At 50.7% G+C, this 21,230-nt stretch overlaps 1 protein-coding gene across 1 annotated transcript in view; it reads left to right on the top strand.

The window, feature by feature from the left end:
* LOC130377031 (cadherin-6-like) overlaps positions 1–19,322 on the top strand; it is a 136,775-nt gene extending 117,453 nt beyond the window's left edge. The window contains exons 3-9 of the mRNA XM_056583969.1: positions 525–611; positions 3,852–4,105; positions 11,956–12,092; positions 13,307–13,428; positions 14,265–14,382; positions 15,180–15,431; positions 18,771–19,322. Of these exons, the coding sequence (XP_056439944.1) occupies positions 525–611; positions 3,852–4,105; positions 11,956–12,092; positions 13,307–13,428; positions 14,265–14,382; positions 15,180–15,431; positions 18,771–19,291 (1,491 nt within the window). The 3' untranslated portion in view covers positions 19,292–19,322. The remainder of the gene's footprint in view (positions 1–524; positions 612–3,851; positions 4,106–11,955; positions 12,093–13,306; positions 13,429–14,264; positions 14,383–15,179; positions 15,432–18,770) is intronic.
* Positions 19,323–21,230: the final 1,908 nt, after the last annotated feature.

Consider the following 21,230-nt stretch of genomic DNA (forward strand, 5'->3'; position numbering starts at 1 on the left):
TCCCTCTCTCTTTCTCTCTCTCTCTCTGCCTCTCTCTCTTTCATCTCCCTCTCTCTTTCGTCTCTCTCTCTTTCGTCCCTCTCTCGCTGCGTTCAATCGATCCCCCCCCCCCCACATCATACCATCATTGAGCAGAAGAAGACATAATTGCCTTCTTTTCCCGAGCCTTGGCCGCTGCTTTCACGCGAGCGGGGTGGACGGCATGTTGGAGTGTTGTGCAGGGGGGGGAGGAGGGGGGAGATGTGGGGGGAGAGGGGGGGGCGATGTGGAGGGGTTACCTCCGCCAACCCTAATGCTCCACCGTGCTAATTAAATGGGCTTGTCCAACACGAGTGGCTCCCGCCTCCCCCCCTCCTCCCCCCTCTCTCTCTCTCCGCCCAGTCTGTCTCCCCCCCACCCTCCCACCCCCCGCCAGCAACATTTTCCTGGATTGACATCGCTCAGCGTCCCCCCCCCCCCCCCCCCCCCCCCCCCCCCCCCACACCCCCACACCCCCACACCCCCACACCCCCTTGTCTTAACAGCAGACGCCCGAGTGGAGGGAAAAAAGAAAGAGGAGAAAAATCGATGGCTCGTATCAAGTTATTATCGATGGCCTGGGAGCGCTGCCTGTAAGCCAGCGCGAGGCGTCGCGCTGCCACGGGCTATTTGAAGCTGTCCTTTGACCTTTCCCCCCCCTAGCATACACACGGACGCACACGGACACACACACAAACGCACACACACCAAACACACACTAACCATCTGCGAATGTGTCGGGCTTTGAGGATCACAGGGCTCAGTGCTACAGAGTGTATATCGGTGTATATATATATATATATATATATCTCCATGGTCAGATGAGGTCAGCATCGCTATGACGCCTTCATAATGCCCGCTGGATCTCAAGTGTACACAGGAAGCCGCAACAACAACAACAGAATGGAGACCGTCTGTGGTAAAAAGAGCTCCTTCATGATATCCGATCACCTATCGACAGCACGCGTCGACCAATCACGCGTGAGTCGGACGCCTGCAGGGAGGCCCCAGTGGTGAACGCCACGCAGCCACACGTCACAGGCCGTTGTGCTGACGCGATTCTCGTCGGACAGGCAACGGTGGATTCCTAGAAATGTTTAATCACGGTTTGTTTCGGGCATTGAGGAGCGGCACTTCAGATGTAGCACCCTTGAATAAGAAAAAGCAAAGGACATGTTTTTGTGTGATTACTTTCTTTTTGTTGGTTTTTACAAATCAATCTTGTTTTTGTATGCAGGGTGTCTATGGATAAGCGACCTTCATTCGGCCTGCGAACAGCTTTGTGTGGTTTACGCAGATAACAAAGCCTCGTTGAATGTGTCATATAAAACTAAACCTGAGGCCGTGCCTTCTACCTTACCAGGAAAAACGATAAAAAGCTTGAGTTTAGTGAATGCTTAAACCTCCCTTGAACCGCCAGCCAGCGCCACGTCGGGTATCACTCATTAAAAAATAATGAATGAACAAAACCAATTAAATAAATACCTTAACAACAATACAAAACTCTCTTTGAACCTTTTCTTTCCGCCTCCCCTACAAAACTCTCTTTGAACCTTTTTCTTTCCGCCTCCCCTAGCGTTGCTATCAGACAACTTTCACCCAGAGCTAACCGCGGCGTTAAGCATCACGAGGCTAGGGGTGATTCACAGTGACGGACGTGGGAAATTGAGCCTCACACCATCAAGGTTAATTGGCAGGTATCGTGTTCTCGCATGGCTTCGTGAGGCTGAAGAAGTGGGTTGGAATAAGTTCCCCAAGGAAATCATTATCAGTTTAACAAAGAAATACTGTATACGTGTGTTTTTCAAAGCTATCCGCCATGATGCACGTTGCCCTGTCGACTCTAGCTTTGGCCATACCTAGGTCAAGCCTTCTTTTCCTGAGAATGCAAGGTGAAGACTCCGGACCGGTGATAATTGGCCAAATATTAATATAAAATGGCTGTATTTGATTAATGTACACCAATGGCTGTTACTGCCCCCCCACTGAAGAGGCCCGATGCCATTGGTCACTGGCATTGCTCCAATGACGTCATTCCAAGTGCAACAGAGTGCTATTTTGGTGCCGAGAAGATTTTGCCTTCAATGGTGCAATTATTAATACACGTGAATTATCCGAATCGAAACTAATCCTTTATCTACTGTCTAATACCTGGAGGTTGTTAGACGAGCTGAACTACTACTTCACTGATCTATTTGGTTCCACATTTGATTGTGATCGAAGAAAAACAACAGAATGTAGTATTTATGGTGGCATATAGATCAGGTCAATCGACATGAAGGAAAGGGAAGGGGCAAGGCATCTCTCACAAAGATGCCTACAGGCAGATTGCTGACATTGGGTAGCCAACAATCCATAGGCAATATGAATCGTAGTATCGATTGACCACGATGAGTTGCAGATATATTGGTGAGATATTTGTAAGTGTGGAGAAAACCTTCTGATGCTTTCAGGGTAAAAAATTGTTTGCACATTTTGCTAATTTGTCACACCACCCGACTAGGCTCTTGGCTGGCTGCATCTCACTGGTGCAGAGCTGTGACGCATGCTACGCAGAGCTAGGCCAAACTCTTCTAAAGTAGGCTTAAGTAAGCTAGTTAACAACATACGGTATGATATTCTACGACATGTTAAGATATGCTAAAGTAGTCTAAACTAGTTACAGTATGATATTCTACGATAGGCTAAACTAGGCTAAACTAGATAAGGTAAGATATTATACGATATGCTATACTAGGCTAGAGTAGGCTAAACTAGATGCAGTATTATATTACACAATATGCTAAAACAGGCTTAAGTAGGCTAAACTAGATAGGGTATGATTTTCTACGATACGACAGAATTACAATACTTGTTAATGGGATGTTAATCACTAACTCATCTCGGATGACCCAGTGAAATGCGCGTGGTTTCACTGAATGTCACAGTGAATGGATGGTTTTTCACAGATAGAAAGAACCACAGTGCAGGCCTGCAAACCGTTTGCACAGTGAGCCCAGAGAGAGCTCCGCCACTGATAGCTTTGCGGACAGACCATCCATAAATGTAATCCTTAATCTCCGTATCTGTCTGTCCATGTGTCCACTCCCCCCTTAAACCCCTCTCCCTTCCCTTTAGCCTTCCCTCAGTGTGGCTGAAGCCTGCCTAAGGGTTGAATATTGATTATAATCTAATGGCCGCTGTAATAAGTCCATTTATCCATCCACAGTAATCATGTATTTCTTATGTTCTAATGTTTTTTTTGGCTTGCCTTTAATGTTTAATCTTTTAATTCTGTTTGATACTTTCTTCAGTCCTTGCTTCTTACTTTTGGTGTAAAATTGAACACTTTCATCACTTGTTTGATACCGAATTAAAATAATGTCTCTTTCCGCGTCTCCCTCTCTTCCCCTTCTCCATTTGGCTCTCATTCTACCTCTCTTCATCTTGATCATTTCTCTCTCTCTACGCACTTCAATCTCTCCCTCCATCTCTTTGCCGCACTTCAATCTCTCCCTCCATCTCTCCCTCCATCTCTCCCTCACTCCCTCAATCTCTCTCTACCGCACTTCAATCTCTCTCGCCAACTCTCCTCTCTCTCCATCTCTCTCTCACTCACCCATCTCTCCCTCCCTCCCTCCATCTCTCACCATCTCTCTCTCACTCACCCATCTCTCCCTCCCTCCCTCCATCTCTCACCTCTCCCCTTCCATCCCTCCCTCCATCTCAATCCTACTCCTACTCATCCTTTCCCCCATTGCTCTCAATTTCCCTCTCCATTACTCTGGTCCTCTGTCTCCATCACCACCACCACCACCACCTCCTCCCCCCCCCCCCCCCCCCCCCCCCCCCAGCCCCTGGACTTTGAGCGGAAGCGGCAGTACAGTCTGCGCGTGCAGGTGGAGAACGTCCACCTCAACCCCCGGTTCTTCGCCGCCGCGCCGTTCCGCGACGACGCCACGGTGAAGGTGCAGGTGGAGGACGTGGACGAGCCGCCCGTGTTCGAGCGCCCGAGCTACGTCATGGAGGTGAAGGAGGACGCCGCCAGGAGCACCGTCATCGGCTCCGTCAGCGCCTCCGACCCGGACGCCCTCCACAACCCCGTCAGGTACGGTCGGCCGACGCAGGGATTCAAAATGGATGAAAGCGTCTGCTGAGTGACTTCCACGTCAACGGGTTACATCCGGTTGTATCTGGTTCAGTGGGGTTTGATCTGGTTTTAAATGGATTGGCCTCGTTACAGCAGGTCTTAACTGGTTTATTTTGTCACACCTGGTTTGACCTGGTTTCCTTTTGTTCACACATGGCTTGTTCTGGGTTTAAACAGTTTGAGCTCACTTAACCCGGTCACACCTGGTTTCACTTGGTTTTGCATGGTTACCGTGTAACCATGGTTACACCTGCTTGCATCTGGTTGCGTTAAGCTTCACCTGGTTCCCCTTGGTAACCTCCTGGTCGTATTTAACATCACCAGGTTGCACTTGGTTGCGTCTGGTTTAATCCGGTTGTGTTTAGCTTCACCTGGTCTCCCTTGGTTACGTCTGGTTTAATCTGGTTGTGTTTAGCTTAATCTCTCTACACCGGTTTCCATTTGGTTACCCCAGCTTTCACATTGTTGAGCTGGTTTCGCCTGGATTCATCTGGAACCACCTGATCTCCGGTGGACCAAGATTGACAGGATTAAAGGATTTGGGTGTAGCTGGGTGGAGCGCTGTTGCCTTGTAGTTACAGAGATCTTGATTTGAATCCTGGCCTTAGGACTTTGATTAACTATTTGTATTCTCCCCCTCGATTTAGCTTGTGTCTGCCTGCCTCAAAACACACAGGCAGGTTAGGCAAATTCAATTTACATTTGGATTTACATCTGGATATTTACATGGATTTACTTACAGCAGATGCTTTCAACCGAAGCAACTTCCAGCCTACAATCAATATTGAAGCAACTAGTGTGTGTGTGATTGGTGTGTGTGTGTGTGTGTGTGTGTGTGTGTGTGTGTGTGTGTGTGTGTGTGTGTGTGTGTGTGTGTGTGTGTGTGTGTGTGTTTGCGCGTGTGCGTGTGCGTGCGCGTGTGCAGCAGCCGGATCAACTGATGTCAGTTACACAAGTCACCAAAAAAAATGATTTCATCTGGCGTCTTCGTCCCCGGTGCACCAGAGCTCCGGACACAAAAACGACTTCACTCGACTCGTCTATGGCGACGCACCGGCATGAAACAGACTCCCCGGCTGTCAAGCACCACACTTGTTAACCCGGCTATGACAGCCCCGTGAAAGAGGTTAACTGTGCTGTTGTCATTGGAAACCAAAGCCCCTCCCACCGCTGGGAAGTCAAAAGAGGATGGATTTGATCCGGCTAAGAGCATGAGCCGCGTGGCTGCGAGGGAACAAATAGATTTCTTTCTTTTTTCCACCAATCCCGTCTGAAGTGGGGTGAAAAAAAAGAAAAAAAGAAGGAGCTGGTATTGAGGCAGAGCGATGCAGGAAGAGTAATGTAAAAGAGGTTTAACTCGTTGTGTCTGCTGTCTGCCCCCCGGCACCTATTGTACTCCGAGACATCTCCCGGGGAAGGATCCCTCTTATGTGTTCTCATTTTAATTTTTTTTCCTGGCCCTTTCTCAGGGGGTCTTACGCTGGGGGGGGGGGGCCCATCCGACCCAGGGCCCCGTCGAGCCCTTTCGAGATTGGATTCACAACACAGGGGCTTCACAAATAAAGTTGGCTGAATTTGACATGGATGACAGTATTCCGGAGGAGAGGGGGGTGGGGGGGGCGAACACCGGGATGAAAGTAGCATTCGTGGCGGATTATGGCGTTGAGAAGGAGTGCGAATGTTCTGGAAGGTATCAACGCACAGCGGGAGGGCCCGACGGAATTGAAAGAACCCCCCCTCCTGAAAATCAACAATTGCTCAACGTTCCTGGGTTTTCCATTTGCAGGAAGATGGTTGCAACGGTCGTTTAGCAGACGCTTTTATCCAAAGCGACGCCGATTATGTAGCCTCACGTCGTTAAGGAGCAGGTAGGGGGTGAAGGTTATCTCGCTGAAGGATGCCTCCAGGTAAACCGAGAACATGGATGGGGGGGGGAGATTAAACCCAGCTTCTCTCGTTTGGAAATTGAGGGAAAAACAACTACGATATCACATCCTAAAACCCCAAACTTGAAACTCAACACAAGTTTGGCTTGAATGTCATCGAGTGTCAAACCCAGCTCCTCTCGTTTGGAAGTCGGGGAAAAAACACTACGATATCCCATCCTCAAACCTTGAAACTCGAAACTCAACACAAATCTGGCTTGAATGTCATCGAGTGTCAAACCAAGCTGGTCTCGGTTGGAAATCGGAAGGAATAACTACTATATCACATCCTAAAACCCCAAACTCAAAAATCAACACAAGTTTGGCTTGAATGTCATCGAGTCTCAAACCCAGCTAAACTCGGCTGGAAGTCTGTAGGAACAACTACAATATCCCATCCTTAAACCCCAAACTCACCTCCTTTTGAGTTTGGCTTGAATGTCATCGAGCATCAAACCCAGCTCCTTTCAGCTGAAAGTGGATGAAAAACCGGGCGGATATCCCGTCCCAAAACCCCAAACTCGAAACCCACGCTTTCTGGAGTTTGTCCTGAATGTCAGCGAGCCTCCCATCCCGGTCCCTCTAAAACGCGCCCTTGCAAAGAGGGCACTAGCCCCCCCTCGGTACAACCTGGATTCCGGAGACATTTACGCAGTGTACTCCCTGGAAATAAAACCAGCGCTTCATTAGCATACCATAGTTCAGCGAGATAACACAATCAATGCCACCGCCGTCGTTTCGCCACGGCCCAAGCGGCACTCAAAAGGAAAAGGGCGGGCGAGGTTGGGCCTGCGGTCCTCGTACTAAGAGACTTTCTTCATTTTTTACGAGCCACGCCGGGAGTTGATTCTCAAGGTTGAAGTTCCAGTACTTTATTGCGGGTGTCAAATATGATATCATTCTCTTTTATCACCCATCATCCGTGCGGTACCTACCCGCTGGCATTTACAGCCAGAGAGGAGGGGGAGGAGACAGGGTTGGGCATGAGGGGGGGGGGGGGGGGAGAGGGTGTAGCTAAGACCTAAGGGTTGTTAGGGGAGGTCTGCTGAGATCCAGTGATTGTTATCTGTCTGTGCGCGAGCACTACCCCCCTCCCCCCTCCCACCCTACCTCCACGACAGACACCAAAGTCCATCCTCCACGCACTCTCAAACTCTAGAGGTTGCAAGTGTGCAGACATGCATGCATGTGTGTAACTGACACAGATACACACACACACATGGTACTCCAGGGAGCACGTTAATGAATCCCCTGCTATACGCACATGCACACACACACAAGCACATACACACAAGTACACACACAAGTGTAAAACAGAGTGTGACAGATTGTGGACAGCCTGGTGTTCATGGTGCTGGTGCCATGTTGTATTCTTTTTAAGGAGGATACAATTATACAGCACTGGCAACCTGTGTGACCATCACCACCTCCACCACCACCACCACCACCACCTCTGGCGGGCATAACATCATGCAAGCACCTGCACACAGACAACGGCACCTACACACAAACACACACACACATGATGTAACCACATTCAAACTACTCCCCCACAAAAGCCAACCACACTGAACACACACACACACAACCAACACACATAATGACCCAGCTTAATAGCGTGCAAACACACACACACACACACACACACACACACACACACACACACACACACACACACACACACACACACACACACACACACACACACACACACACACTTTTTCCTCTGACTTTTAACTCTCTTCTTTTATCACACTTGTTCAGTTGTTTGCTTGTTCCTTATTTAATCTGCAGCCTCTCCAAATCAGGCCAGTGGTGGGGAGAGAGTCCTGCTCTGTGTTTTTTTGTGACAGTGGAATTACCGCTTCCATTCATCCGCGCCGCCGTCACGCAGCCGCTGTCGTCCGCAGCCCCGTGGCCGCGCGAGACCCTCCGGGGAGCGGGCGGCCGCGGCGCCAAGGCTGGCGTTGTTCATCCAGAACCACCGCCGACGTCCGCGCGGAACTCTCCGGAAGGACACAGAGGAGGAACCGGAACAAAGCGGAGATCGGGAGAGAGAGTGAGAGACAACAGAGACTTATTTAGAGGAGGAGATACAAGCCGTACACAAGCTGCATCTCCTCCCCGCTCACCAGGGCCAGCGGGAGATTACCCCGGGATATACCCGACCACGTTTACGTGGCTTTCCGGACCGTCGGGGATCGAATGCGTCTGCACCGAGCGCGATCAGCATACAGGCAGGAGCTTGTTGTTGTAGTTGACGGCAGATGGCGCGACCCGCGGTTCCTGTTACCGTGGCTCGTAGCTCAACTCAAGACCCAAGCGGCCCAGAATCCCCTCGTCACAACCCAGTGTTCGGTGGCTTGGACCACGTCACCATGGCAACAACCCTGCCCGACCTCGCCCAGTGTGTGAGCTGTCCTGCCAGGGAGAAGCGGAGCCCGGGGACTCGATGTATGCCAACATTAAGGATGCACAGGATCCCCCAACGGGGGAGGTCACACCGCAGCCTGGTACACATCCACCCCTGCGATGTGCCTCTGGTGAAGGGTCCGTTCTGCAGGGAGGAGGTGGTCGGGAGAGACCCGTGAGACGCCCATGAGGCTGTTAGAGGTGGCAGACCGGCACGCACTCTGGGAGCCGCAGCACGGGGAGGACATTGATGCTTTGATGGGCTGAGGATGTGTATCATATAACATCCACTTCTGTGTGGACCGCCGTGTCCCAGCGAGGACCATCCATTGTTGTTCCAATAACAAGCCAGGGTAACGAGGGACATGCAGGCCTCTTGAATGCAGAGTAGAGGGCCTTTAGAACTGGTAATAGTGAGGAGGGGAGGACGATGCAACGGGACATGAGAGGGAATATCAGACAGGCTCAAGAGAAGAAGTCTGGGACTCGAGTGGAGACACCAGCACAACAACATGAGAGAGACTAGCAGTACGACAGTATATAAGTCTGGTCTGGAGTGGCATGAAGACCTTCAGTGGTTTCAGTCCGACAGAGGAGTTGGCAAATGGGAAAGGGACAACAATCTTAAACTGTTCTTCAATAGTGTCTTCGGTTGCCGGTGCTGTTCTTTGTCCTGCGGTGTCCGGAGGCAGCAGGTTGAGAGTTGCGGATGCCAACTCACGAAACAAACTCACCCGCGAGGCCGATGACGCAGCGTTGGAGCTGGACTCTCCGGCGGTGGCGGGGGCGTCAGAGAGGAGCAGGCCGCCCAAGTCGTGTGTCATCTCGGACGATGACTCCCAACAGCTCGTAGACATGCTGGTCAAGCAGAGGAGGATATTCAGAGCTTGTGTAGGGGCCTGCAGTAGCTCAGTAGGGTTGACTTGTAACCGGAAGGTTGCTAGTTCGAGTGTCGAGATGTCCCTGAGCAAGACACCTCCCCCCGACTGCTCCCGACGAGCTGGCTGTCGCCTTGCGACGTTGACTCAGCCGTCGGTGTGTGAATGTGCGTCGCTTTGGATAAAAGTGTCAGCTAAAGGCCCTAAATGGAAATGGAAATGTCATTCCACTGAGTTGCACTGCGGAGCGCAACAGGGGGTAATTCCTGCCTGTGGCCATCAAACATTCAAACTCCTCCCCTCTGAGTCCATAGCCTGGCCCTTGGACTTATTTCACCCCTGCTGCTATAACCCCATAACTCATCTATTATGTATGATATTTTCAGCTGGTATCTATGGCTGTGGCAGACCTGTCATAAGCCTGTGCAATTGTTGCATTCGGACCTGCTGAAGTTATTGAGCGGTGTACCGGTCTGTCTGCCTGCCTACCGGCACACAGAATGCCCATGCTCCCATTGTGCACGACTGGAGTCGTGCACCCAAATGCGAACCCACACACATACAAACACACAGGCACAGGCACACACACACACACACACACACACAGGACACGGGACACACGGTTAAACCGTTATTTCCTGGTCGTTAATCAGGGGACGAGTGATTCCAGCAGAATATGAGGAAGGTAATTAGCAAGCCCGCCAGGCGCAAACGATCTACCGGGTTCAGCTACACTGGAGGAGGACAACAGAGGCTGGGTATGGCTGGGGGTGCTGGTGGAGGTGGAGGAGGAGAGAGAGGGGAGAGACTGGGTCTGGCTCGGATGGCGGTGGTGGTGGTGGTGGAGGAAGAGAGAGCGAGAGGAGATGCTAGAGGAGACGAGAGAGAGAGAGAGAGAGAGAGAGAGAGAGAGAGAGAGAGAGAGAGAGAGAGAGAGACAGAGAGACAGAGAGACAGAGAGAGAGAGAGAGAGAGAGGAGGAGGAGGACAGCATTCTGTAAGCAGCAGTGGAGGAGGAGATGCAGGAGGGAGGTGGAGGAGAGAGCTAGAGAGAGGGACAGAGGGGGGAAAAGGGCGAACGAGGAGGGGCTATGCCTGGCGGCGATGGAGACGGAGGGTCGAGCAAGAGGAGGAGGAGGACAGAGAGGACGAAGGAGAGAGAGCAGGGAGAGATAAGAGGATAAGGAGACAGAGAGGAGGAGAGAGAGACCGAAGGAGGAGAGAGAGGAGAGGCTGAGCCTCTCTGAGAGGCTGGTGGTAGATACATGGACACGCCAGAGCTACCCAGTGGGGAGGAGAGGAGGAGGAGGAGGAGGAGGAGGAGGAGGAGGAGGATGGGGCTGTTTTGATAAAGATAGTAAAACGGTCGATGCGGTGAAGGGGTGTGTGTGTGTGTGTGTGTGTGTGTGTGTGTGTGTGGGGGGGTTGGTGGGAGGGATCTGGGCGAGGAGACGAAGAGGGGGGTGCGCGTGCCAGGAAGCTGCCGGAGGTGGAGAGAGTGCTGGGGGTGTTGGCGGGTGGAGGCGCAGCGGTGCGGAGAGAGCCCTCGCTCATGCTCTCCCCGACGGGGTGTGTGTCCTCTCCGGCTGGCCCCCCTGTCGCCTGCGACTCCATTAATCACCCTGATGCATCGCCAGTCCAGCAAACACAGGAAAACATTACCACTGGATAACCTGTTGGCTCCCGTGTGTGTGTGTGTGTGTGTGTGTGTGCGTGTGTGTGCATGTGTTTTTGCGTCAGTCAGTGTGAATGCATGTACATGTGTTTGCTTATGTATACGTGTTTGAATTTGTGGTTGCATGCCTGTGTTTACTTGTACAGTATATATATATATATATATATGCATAGTTAGAATTTGTTTTGTGCTGACATATGGATTTCTGTGTGTGTTTGTGCCTGTGTCTATGTGCACGTGACTATGTCAGCTGTGCACATTTTCTAGCCTGCGTGCATGCGTGTGTATTGATTGCACACAGATGGAGCATGTGCATCCCCGTGTGTGTGTGTGTGTCTCCATGCACACATGTGTTAACGTGTTTGTGTGTATGTCTGAACTTGTGTGTCAAGGTGTGTGTCGTTGTGCATGTGTATGTGTGCTTGTTTCAAGGTGTGCGTGTGTGTGTGTGTGTGTATGTCTCAACTCGTGATCGTGATTGTGTTTGTCTGTGTGTGTGTGTGTATGTGTGTGTGTGCGTTTGTTTGTGAGGCAACTCCAAACACATTGTCTCTCCCCGCTGGAGCCCACAGTCTATTCTGGAGGACTTGTTTATTTTGGGCTGAAGAAGTTCCCCACAGTGACGGGTCTAAACCCGTCCTGCACGCGTCTTGGAGGCGCTGTGCTGAACTTTCCCTCCGCGCCTCCTAGCCTCCCTATCTGACTCGCCCGCATGATTGAAACGTCTCTCTCTCTCTCTCTCCCTCTGTGTACCTGTGTGTGTGTGTGTGTGTATGTATGTGTATGTGTGTCTATGTGTGTGCACATTTGTGCGTGTGTGTATGTGCGTGTGCCTGTGTGTGTGTGTGCGTGCATGTGTGTGCATGTGTGTGTGCACGTTTGTGTGTGTGTGTGTGTGTGTGTGCGTGCACTCTGCAGATACTCCATTGATCGGCGGACGGACATGGACAGAGTGTTCAACGTGCACGCGGGCAACGGCTCAGTGTTCGTCCTGAGGGAGCTGGACAGAGAGGAGGCCGCCTGGCACAACATCTCCATCATCGCCACCGAGTTCAGTGAGTGCAGAGAACAACTTTTTACTCATTACGGACGGCCGGCATTGACGCCACGCGGGTTTGGCTGATTCACCCAGGCCAATTTTGACATGTAAAATGGCACAAGTCTCAATGATTACTTCCGATGAATTGACAAAGATTGGATTAAATTACACACGAGTGGTTTAAACGTTTTCAATGTTTTTTTTCTAAAAATGAACCTAAATTGGTTAATCTCTGACTAATATTATTTCTACATCAAGTAGAATCCACAGAGATTTGATAAAAATTACATTCCAGGCATTAAACTCTTTTTCCGTACATAATATTTTTCTATTTACGCATGGAATGTTTTTCTCAACCGTTTAACGGTTTATTCCCAAAAATGAACCTCAATTGGTTCATTCAGATATCCAAATGTCCATGTGGCTGAATGTTTTCCGCTTCACATTTCTACTACAAACAATTACTCCTTTGGTCTTGGGAGTATTTTCTAGCAGCGCTCTGATTAACCCTGACACCATTAGACACTCCCCCACCTGGGAGCTGGCCCTCACTAAGGCCCCACTACTGTTTCCACCGCACCCCGCCCACATCTGAGGGATTAGGCACTGCTGGGTAACTGGGGTATGAGGTTAAGGAGGCGGGGGGGGAGAGAGGTGTCGCTTTTTACCTAATTTAAGAAATGCCCTTTTATCAGGATGGTAAATTCAAAGGCATTTCGGAGATTGAAGACCGGTTGGAAAGTGGGTTAAAATGGAGAGGGTGGGGGGGGGGGGGGCGTGTAGATTGGACCTGAATTGCGTGAAACCAAAGAGGGGTAGGGATAGACACAGATCGGCCTGATAAGCACAAGCAAGGTCGTTGAAAAAAAAAAGAAAAAGAAAAAAAAAGAGTGTTCAGAGCGTGATTTCATCAATGAGCGAAATTGTACTATAATAAAATCAACATTTTTTACCAGAGATGGTTCATGAATACGGCAAATGATGACATTTCAAGAAGACAACGTTATCGCTAGGGTGGTTTGTTTTAAACAAACAGCTCAGGTTTTGCGATACATTTTTGCGACAAAAAAAATCACAAAATGATCAGAAAAAGGCAAAGGCAGCCTGAGAAAAAGAGTTTCTGCTCAGTTTTACGTAGAAGTCTTAAAGATATTAACCAAAATACTTTGAAACTTTGAACTTTGAAAACGACCTCGCAGCTGACCGCTGTCCCCCCTGACCCCTCCACAGACGCCCCTCGCCAGATGACCCGTGTCCCCGTCTTCATCCGGATCCTGGACGTCAACGACAACGCCCCCACCTTCGCCACAAACTACGAGACGTTCGTCTGTGAGAACGCCCGAGCCAACCAGGTACGACCCCCGCACGTAGGGCGGCACGTGGCTCAGGAGGTGGAGCGGGTTGGCTGGTAACCAGAAGGTTGCTGGTTCGAACCCCGGCTCCTCCTAGCTGAGCGTCGAGGCGTCCCTGAGCGAGACGCCTCACCCTGACTGCTCCTGACGAGCTGGCTGTCGCCTTGCGTGGTTCACACCGCCGTCGCCGTGTGAATGTGTGCATGAACAGGTGAATGTGAGGCATTAAAGTAAAGCGCTTTGAGTGGCCAATCTTTAGAAAAGCGTTCTCTAAATGAGTCATTTACGTGTCTCAGGGTCTGGGTTGGATCTGTCCTCAGGTCCTTCTAGCAGTGTGCGCGTTGCACTCCCAGACGAGCGGATCTCGATTCTCAAACCCCAAACGTCTGCAACCTTGAGTGCTGTCAGTAATGACCCGCTCATTAATGACAGAAAAGTTAACTTTAAGTCCCCTCGGATGAAAGCGTCTAGCGCTAACTTAGTAAATGGTGCTGGATCCTGTCCTATTTTCCTGGTCCACTTCTGCTCGAGGCGCATGGTGTTCCATCTCAAAAGTACGAGATGGGCGCGTGTATATAAGACGCTATCAACTAAAGGAAGGAGTGCGGAGCCGGAAAACAGCTTCTGCATGCGGTGCTTACTTTACCACCTTGTGTCGCTGACCCAAACCCCCTGCGCTGCGCCCAGCACGACAAAAACAACACTTTGAATGCTAAAACACTCAATCTACAACATGAAACCTATTCGGAGCGATATCATCACAGAGGCAGGTCTGGGCTTCGGCCTTGTTGACTACTCATCCTGAATACGTTGTGTGTGTGTGTGTCTGGTTCTAGAGGATACAGACGGTGAGTGCCAGCGACCCAGACAACCCCATAGGAGGGCACCGCTTCGTCTTCAGCCTGGCGCCGGAGGCCTCGGGCAAGGCCAACTTCTCTGTGCGTGACAACAAAGGTGAGCCCCGCCGTGTGGTCGACGGCGTTAATGCGCCCGGGGAAGCCGAGGGCACGCTCCGCTGACACCGGTGTTTGTTAGGATTGTTTACCGCCGTCCGTCCCCACGCATCAATGTGTTTTATTTTATGTCAGGTTTGAAATAAAATTCAAACAAATGTTTGTTTGTTTGTTGTTTGGGCGTCACACAGCCTTTGTAGATTTGTGTAGAATGAGTGAATAGCATTGGTTGAAGAATGCCTTTGTTGGTTAGTAGTGCTGTTGTTAAGGGTCAACAAGAGTAAACAATAAACACTATAAATAATAAACAAGCGAGTATTATTATCCTGAGCACGCTTTCACGTGAACAAGTTAACGCAAATGCAGAAAAAGTTTTCAGATTGCTTGTTCAATGCCATTGGTGAGTTAATAGCATTGATGAATGAAGAATGCCTTTCGTTAGTTAATAGTGTTGTTGTTAAGGGTCGAGTATAGGGTCGAAGGCCTGGAAGAAGGGATCCCCTACCATGCGTTTCTTCTCAAGATAATTTTTCCTTGCTGATTTCAAGGGAGTTTTTTCTTGCCCGTGTGGGGGCCTGGGTAAAGAGGGGTGTCATAAATATTTGGCCTGTTAAACCCTTTGAGACTGTAATGGTGATTAAGGGCTTTACAAATAAAATTGAACTGAATTGATTACAGTAAAAAATAAATACAAAAAAATAATAATAATAACGCTTTCACATCAAGGTTTCAACGTTAAAAGCACCTTGAAAACGCCTTAAAAAAAACAAACTGAAAGTAACTTCATCCCCGCTGCAGACAACACGGCGTGGATCCTGACGCGGAGGAACAGCTACCTCAGCCTGCAGCGGAGCGTGTACCTGGTGCCCGTGGTGATCTCCGACGGCGAGTACCCCATGCTGAGCAGCACCAACACGCTGACCGTGCGCGTGTGCACGTGCGACCGCGACGGCAACATGCAGCTGTGCAACGCCGAGGCGCTGGCGGCGAGGGCGGGACTCAGCACCGGCGCCCTGGTGGCCATCTTGCTCTGCTCCATCATCCTGCTGAGTGAGGAACCGTCCCCCTCTCTGCGCTCCTCTATCTGGCCTACCAGTGATCCTGGTTCTGTGCTCCTCTATGTGCCCTCAGTGATCGTGGTTCTGTGCTCCTCTATGTTCCCTCAGTGATCGTTGTTCTGTGCTCATCTATGTTCCCTCAGTGATCGTTGTTCTGTGCTCATCTATGTTCCCTCAGTGATCGTTGTTCTGTGCTCCTCTGTGTCCACTTCTAACCCATCAGTCTCTCTGTGCTCCTCTATCTGCCCTCACTGTGATCATGGTTTTGTCCCCTCCTTCTAACCCATCTCTCTTTCTGTGCTCCTCTATCTGCCCTCAGTGATGGTTGTTCTGTGCTCCTCTACTCTCCCATCCAGTGATCGTGGTTCTGGTCCCTCCTTCTAACCCATCTCTCTCTCTGTGCTCCTCTATGTCGTTGGGCAGGGGTGGGCGGAGCTAATATTTACCTTTACATTGAGGGCTTTTAGCAGATGCTTTTATCCAAGGTGAATTACAATAAGTCCATTCGTCAGAAGAAAGAGAAACAGAAATATATCGCTGTCGGAACAGTAAGGATGTTCATAGAACCAAGTGCCAAACACTAACAATCGCTAGGTTAACCCATTCCCTGTGTACAACAGAGATAGCTAGGATAAGATGCCAGGCATTGCTAAGTACTATTTAGTGAGTGCCAGGATGTACAACATTCAATAAGTGACTAGACTTGCCTTGGGGGGTATAGGCCGAGTGTTTCCCCAACATGGAGCTCCAACTTTGGGGTTACCTGATATGCCTTTAGATGCTGGCTAACTTAAAGGCTATCAATATTTAATAGCACATTTGTGTTGAAATCGGACGGTTTTAAAGGTTGCATTAAGGTCCTGTAAATACAAACAGCCGGCCGGTTTGGCAGCCGGCAGAGAGCCACTAATCGCCGAGTGCGCTGCACACGCATATGTTCACTGGGACGAGGATATCAGCGGCAGATGTTGATGGGGTTCAAACCAAGTGTGAGGCGGCAGAAGCACCAAAAACTGTTGAAGACGGGGCGACAACAAATGTCTGCTCAGAACGGGAAGAGGAGCTCAAACGGGTTGGGGAACACGAGTGTATACTCAGAGAGACTGTTAATCAGGCCAGTTAAGCACACCTTGGTAGGTGTCGTCCTTTATTTATTGGTAGTATAGTATTTTAAGTCAAACACATGGACTGACTTGAACCCACTACGTCCCTTCAAAAACCTCTTGTTTAGACAATATGTGTTGGAACAAGATGGTTTATTTGAAGGGCGCTCTGAAGCCCGGCAAGAAACTCCAAACGCTGTCTCCCCGCGTTCGCCGTGCCAGTCTGACAGACGGACAGAGTCCTCAGATGGTGGTGAACACTCTCACACATCAGTCCGTCCCAGTGGACGCAGGCTGGCTCTCAGAACCGCCGAGAAGGACACAGAGCACAGAGAAACAAGCACAACAAACTCCTTTGTTCAGCGGCGGGGTGTTTGAGCTTTTGTTTTGCTTGTTTCGTAATGACGCTTTTCAAACAGCCGCTCCTCTCTCTCTGTGTTCTGTGTCCTCCGTCTTAGTTCCCTCACAGTAGGGGCCGTGGTTCTGTTGCCTACTTCTAACCTCTCTGTGCTCCACTATGTGCCTTCACAGTCATCCTTGTTCTGTGCTCCTCTTTGTGCCCTTAGTGATCGTGGTTCTGGTCCCACCTTCTAAACCATCTCTCTGACTCTGTGCTCCTCTACTCGTCCTTCCAGTGATCGTTGTTCTGTGCTCCTCAATGTGCCCTCACAGAAGTGATCGTGGTTCTGTTCCGTCCTCCTAACCAATCTGACTCTGTGCTCCTCTACTCTCCCTCCCAGTGATCCTGGTTCTGTTCCGTCTTCCTAACCCATCTCTGACTCTGTGCTCCTCTACTCTCCCTCCCAGTGATCGTGGTTCTGTTCCGTCCTCCTAACCCATCTATGACTCTGTGCTCCTCTACTCTCCCTCCCAGTGATCCTGGTTCTGTTCCGTCTTCCTAACCCATCTCTGACTCTGTGCTCCTCTACTCTCCCTCCCAGTGATCATGGTTCTGTTCGCCTCTTCCTAACCCATCTATGACTCTGTGCTCCTCTACTCTCCCTCCCAGTGATCGTGGTTCTGTTCGCCTCTTCCTAACCCATCTATGACTCTGTGCTCCTCTACTCTCCCTCCCAGTGATCGTGGTTCTGTTCGCCTCTTCCTAACCCATCTCTGACTCTGTGCTCCTCTACTCTCCCTCCCAGTGATCGTGGTTCTGTTCGCCTCTTCCTAACCCATCTATGACTCTGTGCTCCTCTACTCTCCCTCCCAGTGATCCTGGTTCTGTTCCGTCCTCCTAACCCATCTCTGACTCTGTGCTCTTCTACTCTCCCTCCCAGTGATCCTGGTTCTGTTCGCCTCCTTCTAACCCATCTCTGACTCTGTGCTCCTCTACTCTCCCTCCCAGTGATCGTGGTTCTGTTCGCCTCTTCCTAACCCATCTCTGACTCTGTGCTCCTCTACTCTCCCTCCCAGTGATCGTGGTTCTGTTCCGTCCTCCTAACCCATCTCTGACTCTGTGCTCCTCTACTCTCCCTCCCAGTGATCCTGGTTCTGTTCGCCTCTTCCTAACCCATCTCTGACTCTGTGCTCCTCTACTCTCCCTCCCAGTGATCCTGGTTCTGTTCGCCTCTTCCTAACCCATCTCTGACTCTGTGCTCCTCTACTCTCCCTCCCAGTGATCCTGGTTCTGTTCGCCTCCTCCTAACCCATCTCTGACTCTGTGCTCCTCTACTCTCCCTCCCAGTGATCGTGGTTCTGTTCCGTCCTCCTAACCCATCTCTGACTCTGTGCTCCTCTACTCTCCCTCCCAGTGATCATGGTTCTGTTCGCCTCTTCCTAACCCATCTCTGACTCTGTGCTCTTCTACTCTCCCTACCAGTGATCGTGGTTCTGTTCGCCTCTTCCTAACCCATCTATGACTCTGTGCTCCTCTACTCTCCCTCCCAGTGATCGTGGTTCTGTTCCGTCCTCCTAACCCATCTATGACTCTGTGCTCCTCTACTCTCCCTCCCAGTGATCCTGGTTCTGTTCGCCTCTTCCTAACCCATCTATGACTCTGTGCTCCTCTACTCTCCCTCCCAGTGATCGTGGTTCTGTTCGCCTCCTCCTAACCCATCTCTGACTCTGTGCTCCTCTACTCTCCCTCCCAGTGATCCTGGTTCTGTTCCGTCTTCCTAACCCATCTCTGACTCTGTGCTCCTCTACTCTCCCTCCCAGTGATCGTGGTTCTGTTCGCCTCTTCCTAACCCATCTCTGACTCTGTGCTCCTCTACCCCCCCTACCAGTGATCGTGGTTCTGTTCGCCACCCTGCGGAGGCAGAGGAAGAAGGAGCCCCTGATCATCTCCAAGGAGGACGTGCGCGACAACGTGGTGAGCTACAACGACGAGGGTGGCGGCGAGGAGGACACCCAGGCCTTCGACATCGGCACGCTGCGCAACCCCGAGGCCATCGAGGAGAGCAAGCAGCGCCGGGACATCGCCCCCGAGCCCTTCTACCCGCCGGTGCGCCGCCCCGTGCCGCCGCCGCCGCCCGCCTGCGACCCCGGCCACGGCCACAACGGGGACGTCCGGGAGTTCATCAGCCAGCGGCTGCAGGACAACGACGGGGATCCCACGGCGCCGCCCTACGACTCGCTGGCCACCTACGCCTACGAGGGCAGCGGCTCGGTGGCCGAGTCCCTGAGCTCGCTGGAGTCGGTGACCACCGACGGCGACCAGGACTACAACTACCTGAGCGAGTGGGGGCCAAGGTTCAAGAAGCTGGCGGACATGTACGGCGCCGACGACAGCGACAGGGACTCTTAACGGCGGACGCTGAACCAGCGGCAGTGGGCGAGAGAGGAGGAGGGGGCCGGAGAGGGGGAGAGGGGGGATGGTACCACCGAGGGGTTTGACGTTTTGACGTTTGACGAACGCAAACGAACGCACTCTTACCTACGTGCCGAGATGGGCATCGTCTACTTTTTCTGGGTTGAGTGGCAGAGCGGATGAAGGGGAGGACGCAGGCAACGGCCGCGGGTGCCACTGTCACGCTATTGGTTGTGGTTGGAATAACCCCCCCCCCCCCCCCCCCTCCCCACAAAACCTTGACCTTTCATTGCCGACCCCCCCTCGTGAGCAGATGTAGACAGATGTGTGTCCTGTCAGTGTTAGTTATGTCCACAGCGGGCGAAACGGCCCCTCACAAAGAAAGACTTTGTGGCAAGACATTTTTGTGTATAGGGGTGTAATGTGGAGCCCAAATATATCTATATTACCTGACAATATATTGTTTCTGTTGTTTTGATTTTTTGTTCCTCTCCGAGGCTGACTGTGACGATCACACAGCAGGAAGGCAAAGCATTTTTTTTTGTAAACCTCCAGATTTGCCGATGTATCTTACAGTATTCATGGGACGCTACGATGCTGCGAATTGTCTTATACCTTAGCTTGTGGTACTTACGGTAATACGAAACAATACGCTGTACAGTTACTCTTCTTTTCAGTTTCGTTGTCCCTCTTTCTACTCCGTTTTCCTCATTCTGAAGGATTCCTACCGTCCGAGCGAATCCTCTTCCGACGCGGACTTAGCCTCTTATCTCCACAGCTGGGCGACCTTCCAGATGTGCGTAACAGGCCGCTACTCCTACTGATTGGCTATCTACGGCGTTCCCTGAGCAACAGTGTTGATGTCGACATCACACTGTTATTATTTTCCGTTGGGGCTTGACGATATTAAGTCAACGTGGTGATTAGGTTAGCTTCGTTCTCATTGCTCCGATCCCCCCCCCCCCCCCCCCCCGACGGTATCGCAACACGATACCGTCAGAGGTCTGTTGCAGCCGGGAAACTGCTCTGTTGATAAGGGGCTAATGTCGCTAACGACGTACGTGAAGCTGTTGCCACACACGCTGTCCATCACACTTATATATATAAATGTTTATATATATATATATATATATATTCACACATGTATCATTTACGTCCGGACAGCTTCATGCATTCGCCGAAGCGAGGCGAGCTGAAATACCAAATTGTTTTTTTTAAAGTAACTGAATGTCCTCAAACCCAATGCTAATTACGACTTAATCGACGGCGTCTCTTGACCTATAGGAGATGAGGCTAAGGCGTGGCTGTGCCACGTGGTTAACGCTGCCCTGTCATTCGGCCCGGCCTCTAGAAAGGCCCTGCAAGGATTTTTTCAAAAGCAGTCACTTTCCTTGAATAAAGACTACATTTCCCATGATGCCTCGTCTCCAAAAGAGTTACTCCTGGACTACTTTTGAATCTTGTGGTGGATTGATGTTATTTTTGGAGAAGAACAATGAAATGTAGTGACTGTTTGGCAATTTAACGTCATTGTGGCTGTGTGTTATGGCTTTTCAGGGGCAGACTTTTTGAAAGGGGGCAGGGGAAATGGATGATCCACTTCTTTTGTGGAGATTTCCGTGGTCATTTCCCGGGCGCCGTGTTGTTTAACTATGTAGACGGTTCTAGTGTCAATTGCCACTGTAGGGACTCTGTGTGTTATACTCCTTATAAGGCCTTCAAGGAAAACTTGGGACTGTGTTTGAGTGTTCTGCTAATCCTAATTACGTGGTACTACTTCCGAACCAAACAAATTGTACAGTGTCTTCAGTGCAGTAGTGAGACGATAATAAAGCCACATTATTTCAGTTGTCCGTTGGGAACCACCGAGTTGGTAACTCCTTCAGAAATCCCACCAACAGGCCCCATCCTCATGGCTTTTTAAATAATATTTTTG

This window comes from Gadus chalcogrammus, chromosome 23 (assembly GCF_026213295.1).
Source record: "Gadus chalcogrammus isolate NIFS_2021 chromosome 23, NIFS_Gcha_1.0, whole genome shotgun sequence".
Lineage (NCBI taxonomy): Eukaryota > Metazoa > Chordata > Actinopteri > Gadiformes > Gadidae > Gadus > Gadus chalcogrammus.